We start from the raw sequence: 21326 nt of genomic DNA on the forward strand, positions 1-21326 counted from the left end.
CAAAAATCAACTCACTATAATGACATTATTGAAGTACTCTCCTTGCCCTGCTTATCATTCCAAATCCACAAAAAAGCATCAGAGCCAGTGTAAACACACCTCAGACATCTGCCATCTGGCGGTGGTGATTGGTGATATCCTAACTTAAAACAACCCCTGCATATTTGCAGTTCGGCAGTTGCAGATTAGCAGCTTTTTTTTTTTCCACACGTAGGTCTCCCAGGATTTTTATCAGTTCATTTTGTTGATCGGTTTTCTGAAGAATTTTGGGGGTTCATCAAAAAGATAATAAAGTAAAGGAAGGAATGAAGAAAGAAAGAAAAAAAACAAAGCCGCCCACCCCCCAAAAATGTGGTTTTGTTTCCCCCCCCCCCCAATTGATCAAGGGTCCATTCAGAGTGCGGTCCGCCAGTTGGTTTAGCGATTGATCCTGCAAAGTGTCGCAATTCTTCCCTCCACAGTGGGCGGGCTGATGGACTTTGAAGACTTTACTGAGCTTATGGGCCCCAGAATGATGGGCGAGACAGCGGACATGCTGGGACTTAAAGAGCTCCAGTCGGCATTCTTACAGGTGGGCTTCCAGTTTCCACAACAATATGAGGCAAAGACACGCTTTCATTTGCCATGTGGTGGCTGTCGTGCGAAGTTTGACCTGGACGGGGATGGCAAGATCACGCAGGACGAGATGAAGGAGGCGGCCAAAAGCCTGCTGGGGGAGAAGCTCAAGAAAGGAGAGCTGGAGGAGATCCTGAAGGAGTTGGACATCAACGCTGATGGAAATATTGACTTTGAAGGTGAACGCGGGGAGAAAAATGAACCCAAAAAATCACTTCCTTTTCGCATTTGACTTCCGTTGTCGTTTCTGTGCTCCTCAGAGTTTGTGATGATGCTCTCCATCCGCTAGCAGGCACAAAATCCATCCCTGCAACAATAATTGCTCAGCTGCTTGTTGTGCAACATCCACAACGCCGTGTGCCTAATTGTGATGGCTGAAGCAATGCCGTCAGTTTGATGGAACGTGTAAAGGAAGTCGCGTGTGTTTTGCTATTTTAATAAAGAAATCAAACTGGCCTTTCCTTTTCACTTCATGGGGAAATGAAACGAACACTCAAGAGCGGACTCCTCTCGCATTGACTTTATTTCACAAGTCCTTCAATCTCATCGTTAAATAAAATTGCAAATAGTCCAAGGTTCCGTTCGGTAATAAATTAGTGAACAGTGCAGCTCAGAGCTCGGGCCGATCGGCAGCATTTTAAAATAAGTGGAATGCGGCGCATACTTTCAAACTGACATGCATTCGTTAACTTCAAATAAGGTCTGCGTACTATCTGCAAAGGATACCAATGTGCCACTACAACGGCTATGGAAACAGAGCGGCTTTGCCGCTATTTCTGTGGCACTGCAGTCACGCAAATCACATTTAGGTCAAGCCCTAATTGTAGTCTCAAATATGGGCAGCAGGGGGCAATATTTCGCTCCACTTTTGTCTCGGGGCCCCTGACTTCCATTCTTTTCGGTCCCAGGGATTGTTTGAAAGGGGATCATTTCTTCGGAAACAAACCGGCAAGAGCGTCTGCCATTTTATTGGTCGGGGAGTTCGTCCACAAACTCGGCCATGATGTCGTGCACCCAGATGTCGCGATCTTGCTGCGAGGTGTCGACCAGGAAGACGGTCAGCTTCCTGTCCCAGGCGTTCGCCGCTTCCTGCGCGGCCTCCAGCTGGGCCACGAGGGGCTTCTTCTCCACGTGGTTCCTGAAGACGATGGAAGCTTCCTCGGACCACTGCCTCGTCTTCACTCCTGAGGGCCGGAGAAAAAAAAAACATTTCACCAGGTGGCGCTGAAGTCCGGTTTTAAAATTGAGACTCACCGGCCAGCTGAGCGGTGATTCCCTGGAAGGGCAGCTGTCTGAACTCCTTGTTCAAAGCTCTGAGCTGCGCGCAGCTGACCAGCTCGTGCTTACCGTAGTCCAACTGGTAAACGGACACCAGCCCGTTGCTGAGAACGCCCTTCACTAGAACGCGGTACCAGCTGCGCGGAGGCGGAGGAGGAGGAGGAGGAGGAGGAGGAGCACACGCGATCAGAGGGAGCGCGGTTGAGTTAGGCCTGGCTCGTCAAGTGCTTCATTCACTCACTTGTTCTCCACCTTAGCAGCGTAGACGTGATTCTTCTGCACGTTCAGAGGCCTTTGGTCGCTTTGGTTGTAAAAGAGGATCATCTCCCCCATCAGCACCACCAGTTTGTACATGTCCCTCCAGGGCTGGAGGACAAAGTGGCCTGGATGGCACGCCACTGATACGTACACGTCCATGTTGTTCCCTGGAAGTGACAGGAAGGAGGGGGCGGGGGGAAGGAGTCAAGTCATACATATTCATAAATGTTGATTAAAATGCGGTAAAAAGTCACTCTGTACTGAAAACTCCAAAACCAATTGAGATGATGACCTGCAGGGGGCAGCGTCAGCAAGGGCGGCAGCTGGAAAGAGGATGACGGGACTGAGTGAGCCTCGGGCGGGCTGCTCGGGTTAGGTCCTTGGGGTCCGGACGGAACCCTTCTGAGATGAGGCTTGGCCGCGGCCAAAGGCCATTTGGGACTGCCGTTGGTGATGTCGTCGTCGTCGCCGTCGCCGTCGCCGCCGCCGCCGCCGCTCGATGTCTTGGTGGCTGCGGTGAGTGTGGAGATCTCGACGGGTCTGTTAGAACAAAAAAAAATAAAATAAAATAAAAAACAGAAATGACTAAAAGTCGTTTTCCCCGAGGCGTTAAAGTGACCTGTGGCTCGTCAGGTAGACGTCGGGTTGGCGTTTGAACAGGTGCGAGCGGGCCATCTGGTGGTTGAGACTACAGGCGGGGTCGTGGAAGTTCTTATCGGCGAAGAGGTGAACGTAGACGCACTGTTTGCTTTTGTCCACCTTGGCCACCTTCAGGTGCCGGTTTAGCGTGAGGAAAAAAAGAGATTTTATAGACGTAAGGCGGCCAAGCAAGAACATTTGCAGTGGGCAGTGTAAAAATCAATCAATGAATAAATAAAGTGAGACTACTGAGTGACCTTCATGCTGCAGTCAGTGGTGTTGAGAACTTTCTCCCGAAGCCACTGGACAGTATCTGGAGTCCAGGACCCAACGCTGACAGAAAGGTCCGCCAGGCAACACTTGACAGCCTAACCAGAGGTTGACTTTAGTGCTCATTTCCGCTCCCTTTTCTTTTTTCTCCTCTCTTAATTCATGCCAACCTGCGGTGGGATGGCCATGAGGTCACGGAGAAACTTCTGCGGAATCTCCCTGAGCTCAAAGACTTCAACGGAAGCCTGGACTCCCACGTCCAGGAAGACGATGTCCAACACTCTGCTGCCGTGCAGATTTGTGATCTAAAGCGGCGCAGAAAAGCGTCAACGGCATCCGCTTTTCCTGTCCGCAGCGTGCGCCGACTTACTTCCACGCGGGACCATTTGCCTTTGTATCGAGCCACGCATCCTTTGCCGCAGAACGGCCTGGACACCAAAAACTCGGAGGTCACCTGGGCATAATCTCAATGTCATCACACGTGTACATGAAGCGTTGCGCTTCCGTGGCGACGCCTGCGCTTGCTTGGAGCCACGTTTACCTCGACACTGACGCTAAGCTCTAAAGGAGAGCGCGGTGGCACCCGCGCTGCTCACCTCCTAAACGGCTTGGCGTAGCATCAAATCCAGATTAGCAACCTAATCGCAATCTGTCGGCTCCTTTCAGACGCCGGCCACGCCAAGCGCTCAAGTGCCGCTCGCGCCGATAACGCCGAGGAGCTTTCGACGCGCGCACGGAACCCTCAAAGTTTCGTCAACGTTGCTAACCTGCGAGCGGAAGTATGCCTCGACGCTGTCGAGGATCTGATTGAGTTTGGCGAGCCCTCGGGAGGGTAGCTGACAGTAGACGGTCCCGTCAGAGCACACGCTGGTGACGCTCACGTTCATGTAAGCGCTGTTCACCTGAGGGGCGCAAGCGGTGAGAGTCTCGGGCGCTGGACCACCTACGCAGCTCCTCACCTGTACCTGCAAGGGACTGGCCAGGCTCTTGTCCTGCAGGGCTTTCATGCAGGCGGCGTTGACGTTGACGTCGTCATCCTGCGACGTGTCGTACAACACCATCAACGGGGTTTGGCCCCTCTGCAGGATTTCGGACAAAAGGATGCGGCCGCTCGCCATGGCCTCCAAGGTCTTCAGCACGGCGGGCTCCTGATTGAAGGGCTCCAGGCCTGCGCACGCAAAATTCCTCAGCGGATGCTGAAGGAGGAGGGCTGCCTTTTCTGTTCTTTGCCCTGTCCTGATAGCCAGGGGCGGAGCTAGACTTTTATCCTAGGGGGTGCACGGGGCGGCCACGGCTATCTCGGCAAAAGAAAAACTTGGAAGCACTTTATCAAAATCCATTTTGGTATTGAATAAAATGCGCGTGCAACACGTTTTACAATAGCTACAATGTAGATAACACTAATAATAACTATATCTTTAGACACCATTCTTGTCTTGCCCCCCCCCCCAACTCTTCATTTTCGACAACCCCTATGAAAAAGATAAGACTACTGTTACTTCCCGGCTGGCGTCACGTACAGTCAACAATGTTGTAAAATCTCCACTTTCAACCTAAACGTCAAGGAAAATAGAACAATGTAGACAGTTCACTCGATATTCAGACTTTTCAATTTGTTGACACACTGTGGGAGTGTAAAATCCAGGGTCGGGCAACTGGCGCACTTTGAGTGGCCCTTTGATTGATTTGCCCTCCCCAAAATTTTTTTTCACAAAGCCAAAACATTCTTCAGAAAACACTGACAAACATTCACGACGTGTTCTCTGTAGAGAACAGGGGGAAATGCGGGAAAAGAATTCCCTGAAAAATCTGAAAATAATCTAAAGGCAATTATCTGGCATGCCACCTGGGGGGGGGGGGGGTCCAAGCATATATTGAGGGGGTGCCAGTGCCCCCCACCCAGGCCCCCCTGTAGCCCCGCCAGTGCCTATGACAAGATGATTTTGTCTCACCTGCCAGTTTGCTCTTGGTGGCTTGGAAAGGTAGTTTGAAGAACTTCTCGTGCAGCTCAAACAGTTTGGCTTTGCTAACGACTTCTGAGAAGCCGTGATCCACAAAGTGCACCTATAAAGAAGCCACAGTGGGGGAATTGAAAATTGTGATGTAACATCTTCCAAGTCACGTTAACAGACCTGCTTGTCATTACTCCGAAACCAAAGTCCTTGAGAAGCTCTCACCTTCACCTTATCTGCCAGGAGCTCGCACACCTGAGCTCTCAGAACTTCCTCCTCCTCGTTTTTGACAGCCACAAGTTGGCCCGACGACGGGGACGGGCACGGCGTCCACTTGCGCTTGTCCGCGCTGTAAAACTCCCTCATTTCATCCTCCATGCGCTCCTGAGCCTGCGAGTAGCTCTCACCTATGTACCTTGAAACGCGGGAGCACAAGCGTGACACCCGGCAATCCAACCTGCTGCCAAACCTCTGCCCTACCTCAAAACGACTTCATTGGTGTTTGTGGCGTCCACCACCAGCACAGACGGATACTCCTCCTTGGGGATGGGCAGTGGAGGCACCGAGGGATCGCGTGCTGTCCTCCCCGCCTCCTGCTTCACTTTCTGCTCTTCCTCACTGGCCGGCGAGCCTCTCCTGTTACAATTCTCGTCTCCGTCTCCGTCTCCGTCTCCGTCTCCTCCGCCGCCGCCGCCGCCGCCGCTCCTCCTGTACATGATGGCCCTCTTGGGGTTGTCGGGCATCGGGTAGTCGACGGTGCAGATGTCGGAGAGGAGGTGAAGGTTATCGAGGACGTGTCCGGGCAGTTTGGTCTGATCAAACAAAAGCGCAACATTTGGAGCGCACCGCGAGACGTGAATTAAAAGTAGGGATGTAAAGATTCATCGAAAATTGATTTAAAGAGCTTCAAATAGGCATCGATGTAAAAAAAATAAATAAAAGAGTCGATACGCAACGCCAGGGTGACACAACATAAATGCAGATGTTAGAAGTCAAATTTTGATCACAAAAGGATTTGTGATAAAAGCGGTCAAATCAATTGTGCATTTTCTGGCACGAACAAAACACTGATAAGACACTACAGACTGATGTATGTAAACACTGAAAATTATTAGTTCGTTTTCAAGTGTTTTGGGGAAAATTTTTAAAAGTTACTGTTTGTAACAAGGACAAAATGCAGATGTTAAAATAAGAATATCTTATGGTTATAAAATAAGTCCTTCATTTTGTCCCAAAAAGATTTGGGGGGGGAAAAAAAAAAAAAACGAAATCAGGAACTGAAAAATGGAATCGAATGGGGGCTTGGGTGAATTGTTACATCCCTAATTATAATCCGCACCCCCCCGCCACTGACTTTATAGGTGTCCTGGAAGAGCTTCGGCAGCGCGTGGGCCCACAGGCCGCTGGAATACTTGAGCAGCAGTTCGTCCAGCTTCCGCTTCAGCTCGGGGCTGAGGCCGGCTGGCGAGGACGGGGGACTGGGGGACGAGGAGGACATTGACCGAGGCGGGCGTGAGCCGCAGCGTTTGAGTTGGCGTCTCTGGGGGTCGGGGAGCGGCAGGGCCTCGTCTGACGGCGAGCTGGAAGACGGGACGCAAGCTGACGCAGGGCCGGAGGCGGCGCCGGGCCCCTCGGCGGGGTAGAGGAGCAGCTCCGATGGGTTACTGCTGCAAGTTCTCTCTACCTGGACCAGGTGGAACACGCCGATTAGACAGGCACTTCACACTGTGGGATTCCATTTCCAAAGAGCACACACACACACCGTGCAAATGTGCTTCCAGGTCTCCAGGTCTCGGATGGCCTCGGTCGGCAGGTCCTGTTTATAAAGCTCTTTGTAGATCTGAGGCAGCTTGGACACCCAGAAGCCGTTGCTGTACTGGCACAGGATGTCCTTGATGCAGCGCTGGACCTGCTCAGGGTTGTAGACTTTGCCTTTGCCGGAGTCCAAATCCTCATTTGAAGGTGAAGGTTCTGCAGGAGGCGAGAGCACAACGGGACATGGTCACAATGCTTGGACGCAGGCAAGACAACGGTGATTATTTATCACTATTATTACATTAGTCAACCCAAAAATGGGCCGCCGTCCGCCTCCCGAGAGTTGACGCTGGTTTAGCGTAGCTAAATGTCCCAAATATAACCAGTGGGGTTCGTGTGCGCATTCGGGCTCTTGCCCGCTTCAGCCTGCGCAAGTGGAGAAGCGATCGCCAGGGTATTTGGGATTTTCTGGAGGTGATCATGACGACATCGCCTTTGATGTCAATAAATCCAAGCTATTGTGCAGAACACTTTTATTCTTTCACAGGTTGAAGAGTAGTGATGAGCATTGTCATTTTGGTGGCGATCGGTCGGCGTTTTAGCAACAGAACTGACAAAGTGAGCAATATTACCACACTTGCCTCCCTCCTGTGACGTAGACCGCCGAGAACCAAAAAACAAGCTGAGCTCCAAACGGGGGCGGGCCAATTTGTCGTAAATCGAATCACAAAAAAAAAAAGCCCATAAATCACTACAGAGCCTGGGGGCGGGGCATTTTAGTACTGATGTCATTTTTACATGCAAACCTATTATATACAGCAAGTGCCAATGTTAAGCAATAGGGATTTTACACTGCATTGTAATTTAGAGCTAAAAACGCTACAGAACACCAAAAAAAAAAAAATGCACCCGTTTCTGAACCCACCCCTTAATTCTGAAATATTGCTAAATGTGTTATTATTATGAAAACCTAATGTAAAAAAACACCCAAAAAATCGTCAAAATGTGCGTAGCAGCGTTGGCTATTGCTTTGCATCGAGTGAGATCAAACAGAGGTGGTCAGACTTACGACTGGTCTGTTGGTTGTTTCTGGAAAGGTGAGCCTGTACCTCCTTCTGAAAGCGCGATGGGAGTGTCATCCTCTTTTCCGACCTGGACACGGGACCTTAGTCTTAGTTTTCCAACAATAGCTAGTACTGGCTCTGCGTCACATCGTAAGGAGTCAGCCCTGCCTTAGCAGACAAAATGTCAATTTACACATCCACAACAGCATCAACATCAGGTAGCGAGCGTTGTTTGTGCATACGAATGCATTTGTTTCCGACGTGATGAATTTACTACTTCCGGTGAGAGGACCAAATGGAGGTCGGCCACCCGCAGGCAGGCGTGATGCAACACGCCCGCGCTCTCAACGAAAGATCGAGAGGGCTCCATCCATGAGATGTGCTGATTCACCCCGTATTGGTTTTTGGTGCTTTAATCTACCAGAGAATAGGAGGGGATTTGGGAGGCTTACACCCCGGCTACGACACGGGCTGGGACCAGGACGCCCCGTTGTGCTGCTGAGGGCCAACGGTGATGTCAGTTGTTTTGCCGGTCAATGTGATGTCAGTTGTTTTGCCAGTCAATGGGCCAGCGTGACTGGAGCTTATTCCAGAGCTCCACATGCTTATTTGATTTACCTGTTGGCCGTGTTCTGGTTGGACATCAAGTGTTGTGGCGCCGGCCTGCCCTCCGCCTGTCCATCCCTGGATTGCCTGAAGTCTCCACGCGCCGACCCTCGGCCGCCGCCGCCGCCTCCTCCTCCTCCTCCTCCTCCTCCTCCTCCTCCTCCTCCTCCTCTGCCGCCGCCTCGTCCGCGGTGGCTCGGCTGCCTCAGGGAGGTTTGAGGCTTCGCTGCATCGAGGCGCACACACGCCCGCACGCGCACACGCGCGCACACACACACACACACACACACAGGATGCTGAGACAAGGCAGTACCGGATTGGAGGTGATGTGTCATACAGGAGCTCAACTATCAACTTTTATTTTAAAGCTCTTTGTACCACACTGACTCGCTTCCCCCAGCCTTAACTTATTCCACCAATCCAAGGTGTAGTCTGCCTTTTGGCCACAATCAAAAGTCAGCATGATCGATAAACGTTCTGCTTCTCCTCGGCTTTCATTTCATCTCATTGAGCATCTTTTCCAAATATTTGGAGTCAATCAATCATCCAGGCATGCGTACGTACATACGGCAAAACGTTAAATCCCGCAGACGAGCGCCACCTCATCAAACCGGCAGTCCGAGGTCTTACTCTCCCTGAATATCAAAATCGCAGGTGCCAAAGGAGCGACGGCGTGGCTGATGCATGAATCAGCGGTTGTTGTCTCGTGGCTAGTTCTCAGCCTGCAAGGCTGGCTGTCATTCTCGCTGGCTGGCTGGCTCATTTTCCGCCACCTGGCCGAGCCCCGCACCAGCATTGTGCTGCGTTTTCCCCCCCGCAGCCGCCCCACCCCCGCCGCCCACCCGAGCGCCGTCTCGCCTTGCTACAATACTCCTCTCCCCTCCACCACCAGCCTCTCTGACTCAGAGCGTATTCTGCAGAATCACACTCTCTAGTGGAGACACCGCAGACGATAGGACCAAAAGAGTGCCTGTGTGGAGATGTATGTGAGCAGCAGCTGGATGGGTCTGACTGCAAAAATATGAGATGCTTTTGGAGAATCACATTAATTGTTGAGTGTGTTGCAATTCGACAATATTACACACACTCGTGCATTTGAAATCACACAATGTCCGCTGTTTTTATCCTATCCACAGTCAGTATTTCATAGAATTAAGACCCACTGCAAAATAAAACGCTTGGCTCCGTCATGTTTGTAAAGCTAAACATAAACCTCCAAGGACTTGGATTATACCGTTAAAGACAAACAGGGCCGTTGGTTTGACCCTCATCTGGGTGTTCACCATGTGGGGTCGCCCAGTCTTCTTGGACCCGCGCTGGCGAGCCATCACCTTGGCAACATGGGCCGTCTCCTTGTCCACAGAGGCAAAATACACGATCTGGGGACATACAAATGCCCAGATTAGTGGCGACTGGCTACTATTATCAACGAGGATGCGACTGGTCTCCGAGGTTCCGTTTTCTAAATCTTCTCCCAGCGCATTAGACCGTTTGGAAGCAACCGCGCACCTCTCCGGAGCGGCTGCGTTCCACGCGGACGACTGAGGGCATGCTGGCCAGCAGCGTGTCCAGATGGTTGTGTCCCATCTGTTTATGTGGAATCTGTTCACCGGTCAGCTCTTTATACTCAGACTGCAGACGGGACAGCGACATTCCGCCCTTGTTGGCTTGGAGGATGACCCTCAGCATTTTCTTGACCAGCTCACTGTCAGACATGGTCTAAATGAACAAGTGCAAAAGTACACAGTAGAAAATGTTCAAACCCGTCGATGGATTTGCTGAGTTTTGACTTACAGATGCAATGGAAGGATCATTTTAGCGTTCCATAAATTCTGGAAATTACACTTTGTGAAGCAGCAAAGTCAGTACATTCTTCCTCCCAGAAGGAAACAATTCAAATTTCTGCCAAACCACCCAGCAAGGGACTATAAAAAGCATCTTTAAAAAGACAAAAAATGTGCGGGCACTTGGTGTCAACACATATTGAGGATTCATGATATATAATCGATGGACGAGATGCGGCGAACAGATTTTTTTTTAAGGTATGTAATGGTTAGCCTTGGCGCTTTTATAAATGCATTTAACGGAGCAATATCGACAACTGATCAAACCAATAAATAACTGCACGTGTTCGCTTGTGGCATGACGAGGAACTTCGATAACGCTCTTCTGTTCGGACAAGAAATGAAACTTAATGAATGACGTAACGTGTCACACTTCAACTCCACGCCCTGGATTCGAAAACAAACTACAGTATTTGGATGAATTCCCCAAGGGTTTTTTTTCCTTGTGCGAGGGTAAAATAACTTACATTAGTCGCGAATTTGTGTGCTTGGGCTGTCTCGTTGACAATAACGGAGAAACTACCGGAGCGTTTAAATGACATGGAATTCAAAATCTTCCTGCCATAAACGGTACAGTGGCAAGCCGCCTGGGGAGCTGCTCACAAAACCGGAACCTCAACCATCTTTCCTTCAAATTTAACCATGAGAGCGCGGCTAATTTTCTTCCGTTACCAATTCATGTGATTTTATTTTGCAAGTCACAACAGGAAGTTACATTCTAATTTTGCTAGTTTGAAAATACCATCCGTCTAAGGCTCGAAAAACAATAAACAAACAACGACAAGTTTTGTAAAAGTCACCGTAATTCACCTTGAAAGTGTTTCCACCTTTGGCCTTTCACCAGTTCCAAGTTTGACGGCTCTGATCCCGGCGCTTTGGTGACACGCGTGTCAGCAACCCGGAGCTGCGCGGCCGGATCTCTGGAGCTCAGTCTGGAGCTGTGGAGCCGGTGTGTGTGGCTTCCAACCGGGACAAGCCACGGCCTCTCCTCCGCAGCCTGATTGGTCAGTTCAGCCTGGGCTTCAGTCTGGATCAGGACGAGTCGACGTGCAGAGCACACAACACATCCACTACGGACGAAAACAACTTCTCGTGGTTTTATTTGAGGAAATTCGCACACAAAGCTCAATTACAGTATAATGATTAGTCATGGTTGAATATTAATTTAACCTACGACACATATAAAGCTAATAATCAAACAGGAGAAAAATTACTTTTGCATTGGACATTATTAGAGTGGACACTAAAAAAAAAAAAAAAAAAGGCATAAATGCGGGTTGTGCCTCTACTCGCTACAAGGGGGCGCTGTTTCCCAATCAACTTTTGTGCTTGTCGGGCCACCGGAAGTGGTTCCTTTGTGAGAAACAACTAGTAATTTCACAAATACAGTATCTCGAATGTTGTGGCAATAGATTAGGAAAAAATATCAATGATATTTCCCATTACTTAAGAACGACAGCGCCGCCCACAAACAGAAGCTACCGTATTATATAATTCCTTGATTGGAACTCCATAACAGAGGGTGGCGGTAGTGCGCGAGAAACCTACCAGGCAAAAGGCCACAGAAGAAGCGGAACAAGGAAAAGCCCTAGGAGCAACAAGAACTGCTGGAATCAACATTCCGAGGAGATACACCTAAAGGTTGTATTTTAAGCGCGAGTGTGATGGGGCATGATGTAAAACTGCTAGTGTCTCGAGTGCAGTTGTTCTTGTTTGACCAAACAAAAAATGTCCAGTGTTGCATTAGCTATGCTGACTGTAGCATAACAAGGATAAAGACTGACACATAAGCGGAGGAGCTCGAGGAGGACCTGATGGAAATGTGCTTCTGATCGTCAGTAGACACGAAAGTTGTCGTATTGTGTGGGAGCAGAAACGCCTGATAACGATCTAGATCATTTGAATCGGATGTGTTGGAGGAGGGAGACATCGAAAAGAGGCAGCACACAGCCCTCGATGAACCTACCGCCCCCTCCTCTCTCAGTTTGTTTTTTTTTTTTTTTTTTTATTTCGTGAAAGGGTTGTTAAGTTAGGCAATCAGCTGCGGCAATCACGCGCGGAATGTGGGTCAACCAATAGGATACAATTAATAATACTCAACACCATTATTGCTAATTCTATCAACATGATTGCCGTTGTGAAGTGGTGCCATACAAGTAACATTGCGTTCAAAGAGTGTCATCCCCGCGCAGTGTTGCCAAACCTTTTCAGCGGCTGTTTCAATTGTCGAGATGGGAAGCATCTCGCCCTCCCTTTCCCTCTTCAGCTCAATGGTGACGTTTCGTGATGCACCGCTTGGGCCCCTCCTTTCAATGCTCGTCCTTGTCTGGAAACGAAAAGCATTATGAAGAAAAACAAAACAACACTTGAGTTAAGACGTTAGAGTTTCTGGAACTACCTTGTATTTGATTGAACTGTAATTAGCATGGCTATGAACAGGAGACATTCGTATACGCCCTTGGTAAGTACCTGGACTACATAACATCAGTCCTGACAAACTATGCATTTCATAGTTTTAAAACTGAAATATTTCATTGAGGGCACTCACCGTATTGTATAAGTGTGACTCACCTCGCTGTCTTCATGTTGAAAGTGTGTTGGAGAGAGAAAATGAAGCGACTTTTACCAAATTGTAATTCATACAAGCTTATGAAGAATACTGAACTGTGTTTTTGCTCCTGCTTGTACGAAGAAAACCCTTTTCTATCCCGTTTTCTCCCCTGTGGTTAAAACCATTAGGCGGCATGAGTTAACACGACCTGCTTTGTTTTGAATGGGAGTCTTTGTGTGAGCTGGGGCAAGTAACAGACAAGATTTTATGCAGCCCACTGTGGTCTGTGACATGTGACTGGGAAATTATGTTCTCAGATTTTTTTCCGACCCGATGTTTGAGTAAAACAGAGCCGAATGATTTTAAGTATAATGAAACTGGCCACTAACACTAGTCTCATCATGTCTAAGAATGCAAAAATGGATACTAACTACATTGGTGGGTTTTTTTGGCCTCCATTTCCACAATCCACCAGCTGACCAGCCCATTGATAAGCAGAATGAGCAGCGGGGGAACTGTGATCAGTGGAAAGCCCCCAAAGGTAATTTGCAAGCATTGACAGGAAGATGATTTCAATGGTAAAAGTATGCATTTGATCGACTGCAAATGCATACCTGTCCCTTCCTTCTAGATTGGCTCTGTAGTGGAGGTGATAGGAAAAGGTCAACGTGGGACCGTCTCCTTCATTGGAGCGACCCTCTTTGCCCCGGGCAAATGGGTGGGTGTCATCCTCAACGAACCCAAAGGCAAGAATGACGGCACCGTGCAGGGGAAACGCTACTTCACCTGTGAGGAGAACCATGGGATATTTGTCAGACAGACTCAGGTTCGTAAGATATCAATGTATTATGTGCACAAGCGCCAATTTGTGCCCTTTGACAAACGTTTGCATCGCCACGTGCAGATCCAGGTGGTCGACGACGGCTCGAGTGCAACATCCCCAGACGCTCCTGAGTCCGGCGTTTCCAGGATCCCGAGACAGAGAGGTGAGACCATCTTGCGTGTTACATGCACTTATTCACAGAGCCTTAAAAGTGCTAAAACGATCTCACGAAAGATGACTCTGTTCCACCAGATATACCAGAGACTCCCAAAACGGCTAAACAGGTATGCCATCATCATTTAGAGCAAGATTTTGGAAGTCTGTCTTAAACACAAAGCAGTTGTTTATTTTTTTTCCCCCCTCCTAAATACTTTTTTTCCAGGCACCCATAAGTGCAAAGAAGGTAGAAATGTTCCTGATTGCTCTTGTTTGTGTGTTTTGCTTTGTGTTAACACCACTTGCATAGCATTCTTAATCTCCTTCCTAAAAAAAAAAAAAAAAAAAGCATTGCAGATGAGGCTACGAAAACCTGTTTTTCTTTGGCCACTCAGTCTTGCACAGAAGTGCATTGTTTTTGCATGAGCACATTTTGTTGCATTTTTGTGAAAGCATGCACACCATCATGGGCAAGGATGTGAGGCACTTTGGCACAGTTGCATGAGGTGACATGTTGTGGCAGTGGGGTCTTAAAAAAAAAAAAAAAAAAAGAAAAAAAAATACAAAAAAACTATTAACAGTCAACATGCACTCACATGGTTTGCTATTCCTGTGTTGCTAATCTCTTATCTTGCGACGCTGGCTGCGTCTGTGCATTCCTACTCTCCTCCAGTCCTCTGCCCGTCGTTCTGCCAAGGTGAGATAATGGTCAAAGTCGATCTTTTCATGTGAAGGACTTTCGTGTTAAGGGCACTCATTCTCATCTACGCGCGTTGTACACGACACATACACGTTTACCTGATGGAGACGTGTAGTAACACATTCTTTATGACGGCACTGTGGCAGTGGCGCACGCCCAAGCGGCTGGCATCAGCCGTCTCGCTCCCCTCCCTCTTGGTACGTCCCCCGGGCCGCTCCAGCCTGCCGCTCATGGTACGCTCCTCCACGTCACGGATCACAGGAAGTGGTGGCGTGTGTGGTCCATGAACACGGGTGCATTGGGCCCGTTTGGCTCAGAGATGGGATTTACTTGATGAACTCGTTTAGAGGGCACGAAGGCGGGTGAAATGTTTGGTCTGGCCAACAAAGAGTTCAGAATGCATTGATGTTTTGCTCCGCACACCTTCTTTTGTCAGGTTTCTCGTGACATTCTGTCATCTGGCGATGTCAGTGAAGTGGGCCTATCCCCCCACCAGGGTGCACTGGGCGCTCCCACGACACCTCAGCTCGGTGGGCCGCTCGCAGAGGTAACCGCGACCTCTGCTCCCGCTACTCCGAGCAAGGTGGGTCAATAATATGAGACAGAATTATGCCGACCAGGATCGGAGTAGATGATAACGCTGCCGGTCAAATGCACATATTTCCAATTCAGTGTTTTCATTGACAATGGGGGAAAAAAATCATCCCAATGATGTATTCACACCAAGTCTTGGAGTAAGTATAAGTCCAACCTGCATTCTCCTACCCGTCTGCTGCTCCCAGGAGGAGGAAAGCCTTCGTGCGCAGGTCAAGGACCTGGAGGAGAAGCTGGAGACGCTGAAAGCCAAGCGCATGGAGGACAAGGCCAAGCTGAAGGAGCTGGAGAAGCACAAGATCCAGCTGGAGCAGCTGCATGAGTGGAAGACCAAAATGCAGGAGCAGCAGGCCGAGCTACAGAAGAATCTCAAAGAAGCCAAGAGGGTAACGTCACCTACAACAAATATCGGTTGCATTCTGCGTATCGACGTGAATTTCCCAACCCGAGCGGATCGCCAAATGCCCGTTGTTGTTCCTCCAGGAAGCGCGCGATGCTCAGGAGGCGAAGGACCGCTACATGGAGGAGATGTCGGACACAGCAGACGCCATCGAAATGGCCACTCTGGATAAAGAGATGGCTGAAGAGCGAGCGGAGTCGCTGCAAGTGGAGGTGGAAACGCTCAAGGAGAAAGTGGAGGAGCTGTCCATGGACCTGGAGATCCTTCGACATGACATTTCAGAGAAAGGTCCGTTTCTCTACTCGCTTGTCTCACAAACGTCTCGTCGCCGACTGACGTGAAAGCAACCTGGTCTGCGTCTTGGTTTACTCTAAGAAAGTATCTATCTGGTTTCTCCGGCAGGCTCAGACGGCGCCGCCTCCAGTTACCATGTCAAACAGATAGAGGAGCAAAACAACAAACTGAAGGAGGCCTTGGTCAGGTGAGTAGGGACACAAAGAGCAAAAATCGGAGATGGTGTTTTGAATACTTTCTCCTGAACAACTTGTTTTCCCCCCTCAGGATGCGCGACCTGTCTGCCTCTGAGAAACAGGAGCACGTGAAGCTGCAGAAGCTGATGGAGAAGAAGAACACCGAGACGGAGACCCTGAGAACTCAGAAGGAAAAACTGCAGGAGGAGGTCAAGCAGGCCGAGGCCACAGTGGATGAACTGAAAGAGCAGGTGAAGCCCGAGCAGAGATTACAAAATGCAAACGCTTTCCCGGTCCTAGTGTCCGTGTGGTGTACCAGGTGGACGCCGCCCTGGGATCAGAGGAGATGGTTGAGACTCTGACGGAGAGGAACCTCGACTTGGAGGAGAAAGTCAGAGAGCTGAGAGAAACCGTGACCGATCTGGTCAGTCTGGCCGGTACGGATATAAGTCGCAGCCGCGTCGCTGTTGTTGGCTGACGTCGACCCCTCCGCTTTAACAGGAGGCGATCAACGAAATGAACGACGAGTTGCAGGAGAACGCCAGGGAGACGGAAATGGAGCTGAGGGAGCAGCTGGACCTGAGTGGCGCCAAGGTCCGAGAAGCAGACAAGAGGGTGGAGGCCGCCCAGGAGACGGTGGCCGATTACCAGCAGACCATCAGCAAATACCGAGAGCTCACCACCAGACTGCAGGTGGTTGCGCATCCCGGATGGGTGCAGTCGCTGACGCGTGGATTTTTATCCGAGCTTGATTTTCGTTTTGTACAAACCAGGAGGCCAACAAAGAGTTAATGACCCAGCAGAATGAAAGTAGCGAACAAGTGCAACAGCCTCCCGCAGAGCTGTTTGACTTCAAGATCAAATTCGCAGAGACAAAGGCGTACGCCAAGGTAGGCGAGCGACGGCGGTTCTTCCGAGTCGGCCGTGCCAACAAAAATGAATATTGTGCGCGTGCGTCTTCCAGGCTATCCAGATTGAGCTGAGGAAAATTGAAGTGGCTCAGCTCAACCGCGAGGTGTCCCTGCTCACCTCCTTCATGCCGGACTCCTTCCTTCGTCACGGTGGAGACCACGACTGCATACTGGTGCTCCTGCTCATCCCCAGGATCATCTGCAAGGTGGGAGGCCATTTCGAACCGGCGCACCCTTGCCGCGTCCGTCCAGTTTCTGTAGCCATGCGCACTCGTCCCTTATAGGCCGAGCTCATCGGCAAACAGGCGCAGGAGAAGTTCGACTTGAACGGGAACCTGGCCCAAGGCACGGCACTCAAAGGGTCTCCGGGAGAACAACGCAGTTTTGCTTCTGGACTCGTGTACTCCCTCAGCTTGCTGCAGGCCACCTTGCACAAATATGAGCAGTAAGCCGCAAGGCGTCACCTCACAAATTTCGCCATCAATAGAAACCACCTTTGAAAGGAGTTCGTCCTGTCTGCTTCCAGAGCTCTGAATATGTGCTCAGTGGAGGTTTTCAAGCGCATGGGCACACTCTACTCCGAAATGAGCTTTCACGAGCGCTCTCTTGATTATTTCATCGACCTGCTGAACAAAGACCAGTTGGACGAGACTGTTCAGGTGGAACCGCTGACCAAGGCCATCAAGTATTACCAGGTAACAGAACGTGCACTACGTTTCAGAAGCGTCCTCTTCCTCGATCATTGAATCTTACAGAGTCAGTCTTACTGTGCCCTCCAGCAATTGTACAGTGTTCATCTGGCAGACCACAAAGAGGACCGCACCGTCCAGCTATCCGACCACATTAAGGTACCGGTCTTTCTTCAAGTGGTACGGTTTTCCGATGTGATCCTTGAAGAAATCTCGCATGGGGTTTAATTCACCTTTCTGAACCCTCAGTTTACCCAGAGTGCCCTGGACTGCATGGGTGTGGAGGTAGCCCGTCTGCGTGCGTTCCTCGCCACCGGTCAGCAGAACTCGACGCTGGCTGCTCTCCTGAAGGACCTGGACACGTCCTGCTCGGACATCAAGCAGTTTTGTAAGAAAATCCGCCGCCGGATGCCTGGAACAGAAGCCGTCGGAGCTCCAGCCGCGCTCAATTTTGGACCACAGGTAACAGCATGCACGCAGTGAACTCCAATGGGGCTTGATAACAATAAATAGCGCGGCGTGTTATCCATCAGGTGTCCGAGGCGCTGACCGAGTGCAGACGGCAGCTGACCCGTGTGGTGGCAGTGCTCCAGGAGGTGGCGGCGGCCGGAGCGCAGATGGTGGCACCACTTACTGAGCAGGAAGGACTGAATGCACTCAAACTGGAGGATGCGGCGTGCCAGGCTGTGGAGCAGGTAGGGAATATCATCTGAAATATTCCATTTGGGTCAAATGCAACCAGGGCGCGGGTTAAAGGTCTTCTTTGTCCTTCACACAGGTGTATGGCGCTCATGGTCTTAATGGCACCGAGTGCCTGCGTCAGTCTTGCAGCACCATTGTTGCCACTATGAACAAGATGGCCACGGCCATGCAGGAAGGAGAGTACGATGCGGACAAGCCACAGGCAAAGGTACTTGTGTGTCTTTTTCTGTCCTCGGTGGATCAGGACATTGCAGTCATTTTTTGTGCGGCGATTGTACCCTCAAGAGTCCTCCAGTGGAAACGAGAGCAGCCACGGTTAGAGCCGAGATGACTGATGCGGAGGGCCTCGGGGTGAAGCTGGAGGACAGAGAGGCAGCCATCAAGGAGCTCAAGAAGTCGCTCAAGATCAAGGTGGGGCCAGGTCGACAAGGCTCGTTTTGTGGCGCAAGTGCACGGATCGACGTCTCTTTCTCGCAGGGAGAAGAGCTCAGTGAGGCCAATGTCCGTCTGAGCCTGCTGGAGAAGAAGCTGGACACGTCCACCAAGGATGCGGATGAGCGCGTGGAGAAGATCCAAACCAAGCTGGACAAGAACCTCGACCTGCTGAAGAAGAAAGAAAAGTGAGATCATTTTGTCGTAGTGTGCCAGCGCACTCAGCATCTGACCCGCGCAACTTTTCCAACGAAGGGAATTTGAGGAGACGATGGATGCTCTCCAAGCTGACATCGACCAACTGGAAGCGGAGAAAGCCGAGCTGAAACAGCGCATCAATAACCAATCCAAGTTGACCATCGAGGGCTTGCGAGGTGTGCCTGCTTCTGGAATGGCTTCCGTTGTTCAAGGGCCAGCAGGAGGTACATTTTGAAAATAGCTGAGATGAAGGCTGGATGAGTCAACTGGGATTCATCTTGACTGTATCCTCCCCTGAGTAGGTATGTCCCAATCACTGGCAGGCCCAATGCAAGTGGTGGACTCTCCTCTCCTCCAGCAGCAGCTTGAAGCTCAGAGACTGGGCATTAAACGCCTCAAGACCGAAAACATCAGACTCAAGGTGTCCTGGTAGAACGGGGATAAGAGACTTTTTTTTGGGGGGGAATGGGGGGGGGGATGCGTCTTCTGTTGGCTTGACCAAGAGGTTCGTTTGCCATTCAGGCGGAGAAGATGAATGCCCAGCTGGCCTCCCTGCCTCCACTGTGCCCAACCAAATTGCCGCAGGTGCCCAAAGAGAGCTCCATGCCTCCAGAGGGCCTCAATATGGGCATCTATCGCCGCACAGACCAGCTGCTGGCCACCCTTCTCAAGCTAAGTGCAGAAGTCAAAGTGGTGGACATTACTGGGAAGACGTCAGGTGCGTGGACGTCGCTGATTTTTTGGGGGAAAGGGGGGCGTGTTTCTTCCTTCGTATTGCCAACGCTGCCATTGTCTTCCTGTAGTCAGCGCCAGCGCCCAGCTGCTGGAGCAGACCACCCGACTGCACAACCTCAGCAACGCTCTAGCCAAACTCAAGGTACAAACTTTCGCTTGCGCAACATCAAACGCGCTTCTGAATATTTATTTATTTTCTTCCAGGGTGAAGTAGCTGAACACATTGTGTCCAATCAACATGGAGCAAAAGCTGCTTCCGACTTTGCAACGTTCCCGGTCTCCTCTTTCGTCAAGGTGAAATGACAAACTCTGTACACTGGCACAAACGAACGAATCATCACGCTGTCTCATCTTAGGCAAATGAAGAGAAGAAGGGCGGGACGGTGTTTGTGGGCCGTGTGGCCATTCCTTGCACTCGTGGACAAGAGCAAGTCCACCGGCTGGTCCTGTCGCAGCAGCAACTGCACCAAGTGCACCGCCTCCTCATGGACTGAGGAAGCTTGCTGCCTCCTCGATTCCTTCCTCTTCCTACTTTCAATTTTTCTATGGTTAAGATAACACAATTAGCCCTAATGACAATGATGAAGATGTGACCATTTGGAAAAGCCCCAAATGATTACACATTTCTACATGTTTTCACTCTTTCACTTTACAGGGGATAATTATAACATTTAGCATGTGCACTCTACTTGCAGCAAATGCACTACCCATGTTGTATGTACAATTTCTCTAATAAAAAGCAACCACTTATTCAATGAGCAGCTGAATGTTTTTTTTACCAGTAGTGTCTACGTCCGCTGCGGCTTAAAAATAAAAATAAAAGCCATAACGAAAATGTTATAAACATTACATTGGTGTTTCTTAAGTATAGCATTCAATTCGCTTAATCGTACTTGTTTTATAAAAGGGCATGCATCTATTGGAGTGTGACCTGGAAAAATGCAACAGTGCCACACTTGAAGGGGAACTCAACTCAAACCTTTTCTTTTTTTGTCAATATGTTCTATGCAGGCCCACGAGTTGAAACAAGGCATTCTAATTAAGAGTGCATTTGTGGAACATGAGTTAAGCAGCAAAATCCACCCATTTTTAGTCATCTCTGGGGACGGCCAGTTTGTCACTTCTGTCGGCTCAAAATGACATCACAGTTGCTCAGGGCTCAGAGTCATAATTGGTCGTTATCGTAGCCCTGAGCAACTGTGATGTCATGTTCAGTTGACAGCAGTGGCAAACTGGCTGCCCCCTGAGATGGCCAAAAACGGGTGCATTTTGCTGCTTAACTCATACTCCACATAAGCGTTATTCATCAGAATGCCCCGCCAACTAGTGGCCAAGCATAGAACATTCTTGGAAAAAAAAAAGTTTGGGTTGACTTCCACTTTAAGAAGGCTAATATTAATCTTAAAATGCAAAGACTCCTGTTTTTAAATCATGCATGAACTTTAAAGTGTCAGCCTAGTTAACATTCAAAGTTCCCAGTTTTTATCTTTATCCTTTTATCTGGTTTGCAAGATAGATTTGGGTTGGAAAGCAGGATTTCCTTCCCCCTGGATTTTGAACAGTAGCTTCTCATTCAGTTTTAATATGCAAATAAGCGCTCTTCGATGTATTGGCTTCACTGAAACTTAGCAGGCCGCCTGCAAAATGGTACCCAACGACAGCGCATCCCGGGGTGGCCACAGCA

At 49.8% G+C, this 21326-nt stretch overlaps 3 protein-coding genes across 13 annotated transcripts in view; 2 read left to right on the forward strand and 1 right to left on the reverse strand.

The window, feature by feature from the left end:
• Positions 1–1071, forward strand: part of LOC147150656 (calcium-binding protein 2-like) — a 3188-nt gene extending 2117 nt beyond the window's left edge. Inside the window, exons 6-8 of one of the 2 annotated variants that reach the window (XM_086015531.1) lie at positions 462–571; positions 671–794; positions 876–1071. In XM_086015531.1, coding sequence (XP_085871657.1) covers positions 462–571; positions 671–794; positions 876–904 — 263 coding nt within the window. In that variant the 3' untranslated portion in view covers positions 905–1071. Of the gene's footprint in view, positions 1–461; positions 572–646; positions 795–875 lie in introns of both variants that reach the window. The other variant, XM_086015539.1, reaches the window with a different exon arrangement.
• Positions 1072–1120: 49 nt separating this feature from the next.
• tdrd7b (tudor domain containing 7 b) lies at positions 1121–11241 on the reverse strand. 7 transcript variants are annotated; one of them, XM_086015410.1, is made up of 20 exons: positions 10749–10907; positions 9947–10156; positions 9672–9816; positions 8450–8663; positions 7837–7919; positions 6775–6983; positions 6367–6696; positions 5493–5824; positions 5238–5427; positions 5013–5124; positions 4026–4228; positions 3828–3962; positions 3431–3514; positions 3231–3365; positions 3048–3158; positions 2771–2919; positions 2444–2691; positions 2135–2318; positions 1870–2030; positions 1121–1799 (listed from the first exon to the last, which is right to left on the reverse strand). In XM_086015410.1, the coding sequence occupies exons 1-20, from the start codon at positions 10821–10823 to the stop codon at positions 1582–1584; spliced, it is 3528 nt and encodes a 1175-aa protein (XP_085871536.1). In that variant the 5' UTR covers positions 10824–10907; the 3' UTR covers positions 1121–1581. The 7 variants fall into 7 exon arrangements, with proteins under 7 accessions (XP_085871536.1, XP_085871519.1, XP_085871510.1 ...); XM_086015393.1 differs by lacking the exon at positions 10749–10907 and adding an exon at positions 10232–10266 and having other exon boundaries at positions 9947–10142; XM_086015384.1 differs by lacking the exon at positions 10749–10907 and adding an exon at positions 10232–10266 and having other exon boundaries at positions 4020–4228; positions 9947–10142.
• Positions 11242–11641: 400 nt separating this feature from the next.
• LOC147150658 (dynactin subunit 1-like) lies at positions 11642–20400 on the forward strand. 4 transcript variants are annotated; one of them, XM_086015331.1, is made up of 31 exons: positions 11642–11922; positions 13308–13373; positions 13464–13658; positions 13737–13818; positions 13908–13939; positions 14038–14058; positions 14485–14508; positions 14658–14744; positions 14948–15094; positions 15294–15491; positions 15589–15793; positions 15908–15986; positions 16067–16226; positions 16295–16399; positions 16477–16668; positions 16749–16865; positions 16940–17092; positions 17171–17331; positions 17413–17581; positions 17666–17734; positions 17825–18037; positions 18109–18270; positions 18354–18485; positions 18563–18688; positions 18755–18897; positions 18965–19131; positions 19210–19328; positions 19430–19625; positions 19711–19784; positions 19847–19936; positions 19999–20400. In XM_086015331.1, the coding sequence occupies exons 2-31, from the start codon at positions 13332–13334 to the stop codon at positions 20134–20136; spliced, it is 3798 nt and encodes a 1265-aa protein (XP_085871457.1). In that variant the 5' UTR covers positions 11642–11922; positions 13308–13331; the 3' UTR covers positions 20137–20400. The 4 variants fall into 4 exon arrangements, with proteins under 4 accessions (XP_085871457.1, XP_085871465.1, XP_085871475.1 ...); XM_086015339.1 differs by lacking the exon at positions 14658–14744 and having other exon boundaries at positions 11644–11922; XM_086015349.1 differs by lacking the exons at positions 14485–14508; positions 14658–14744 and having other exon boundaries at positions 11644–11922.
• The last annotated feature ends 926 nt before the right edge of the window (positions 20401–21326 follow it).

Source organism: Filicampus tigris, chromosome 2 (assembly GCF_054856515.1).
Source record: "Filicampus tigris isolate MCC_2025a chromosome 2, RoL_Ftig_1.0, whole genome shotgun sequence".
Taxonomy (NCBI): domain Eukaryota; kingdom Metazoa; phylum Chordata; class Actinopteri; order Syngnathiformes; family Syngnathidae; genus Filicampus; species Filicampus tigris.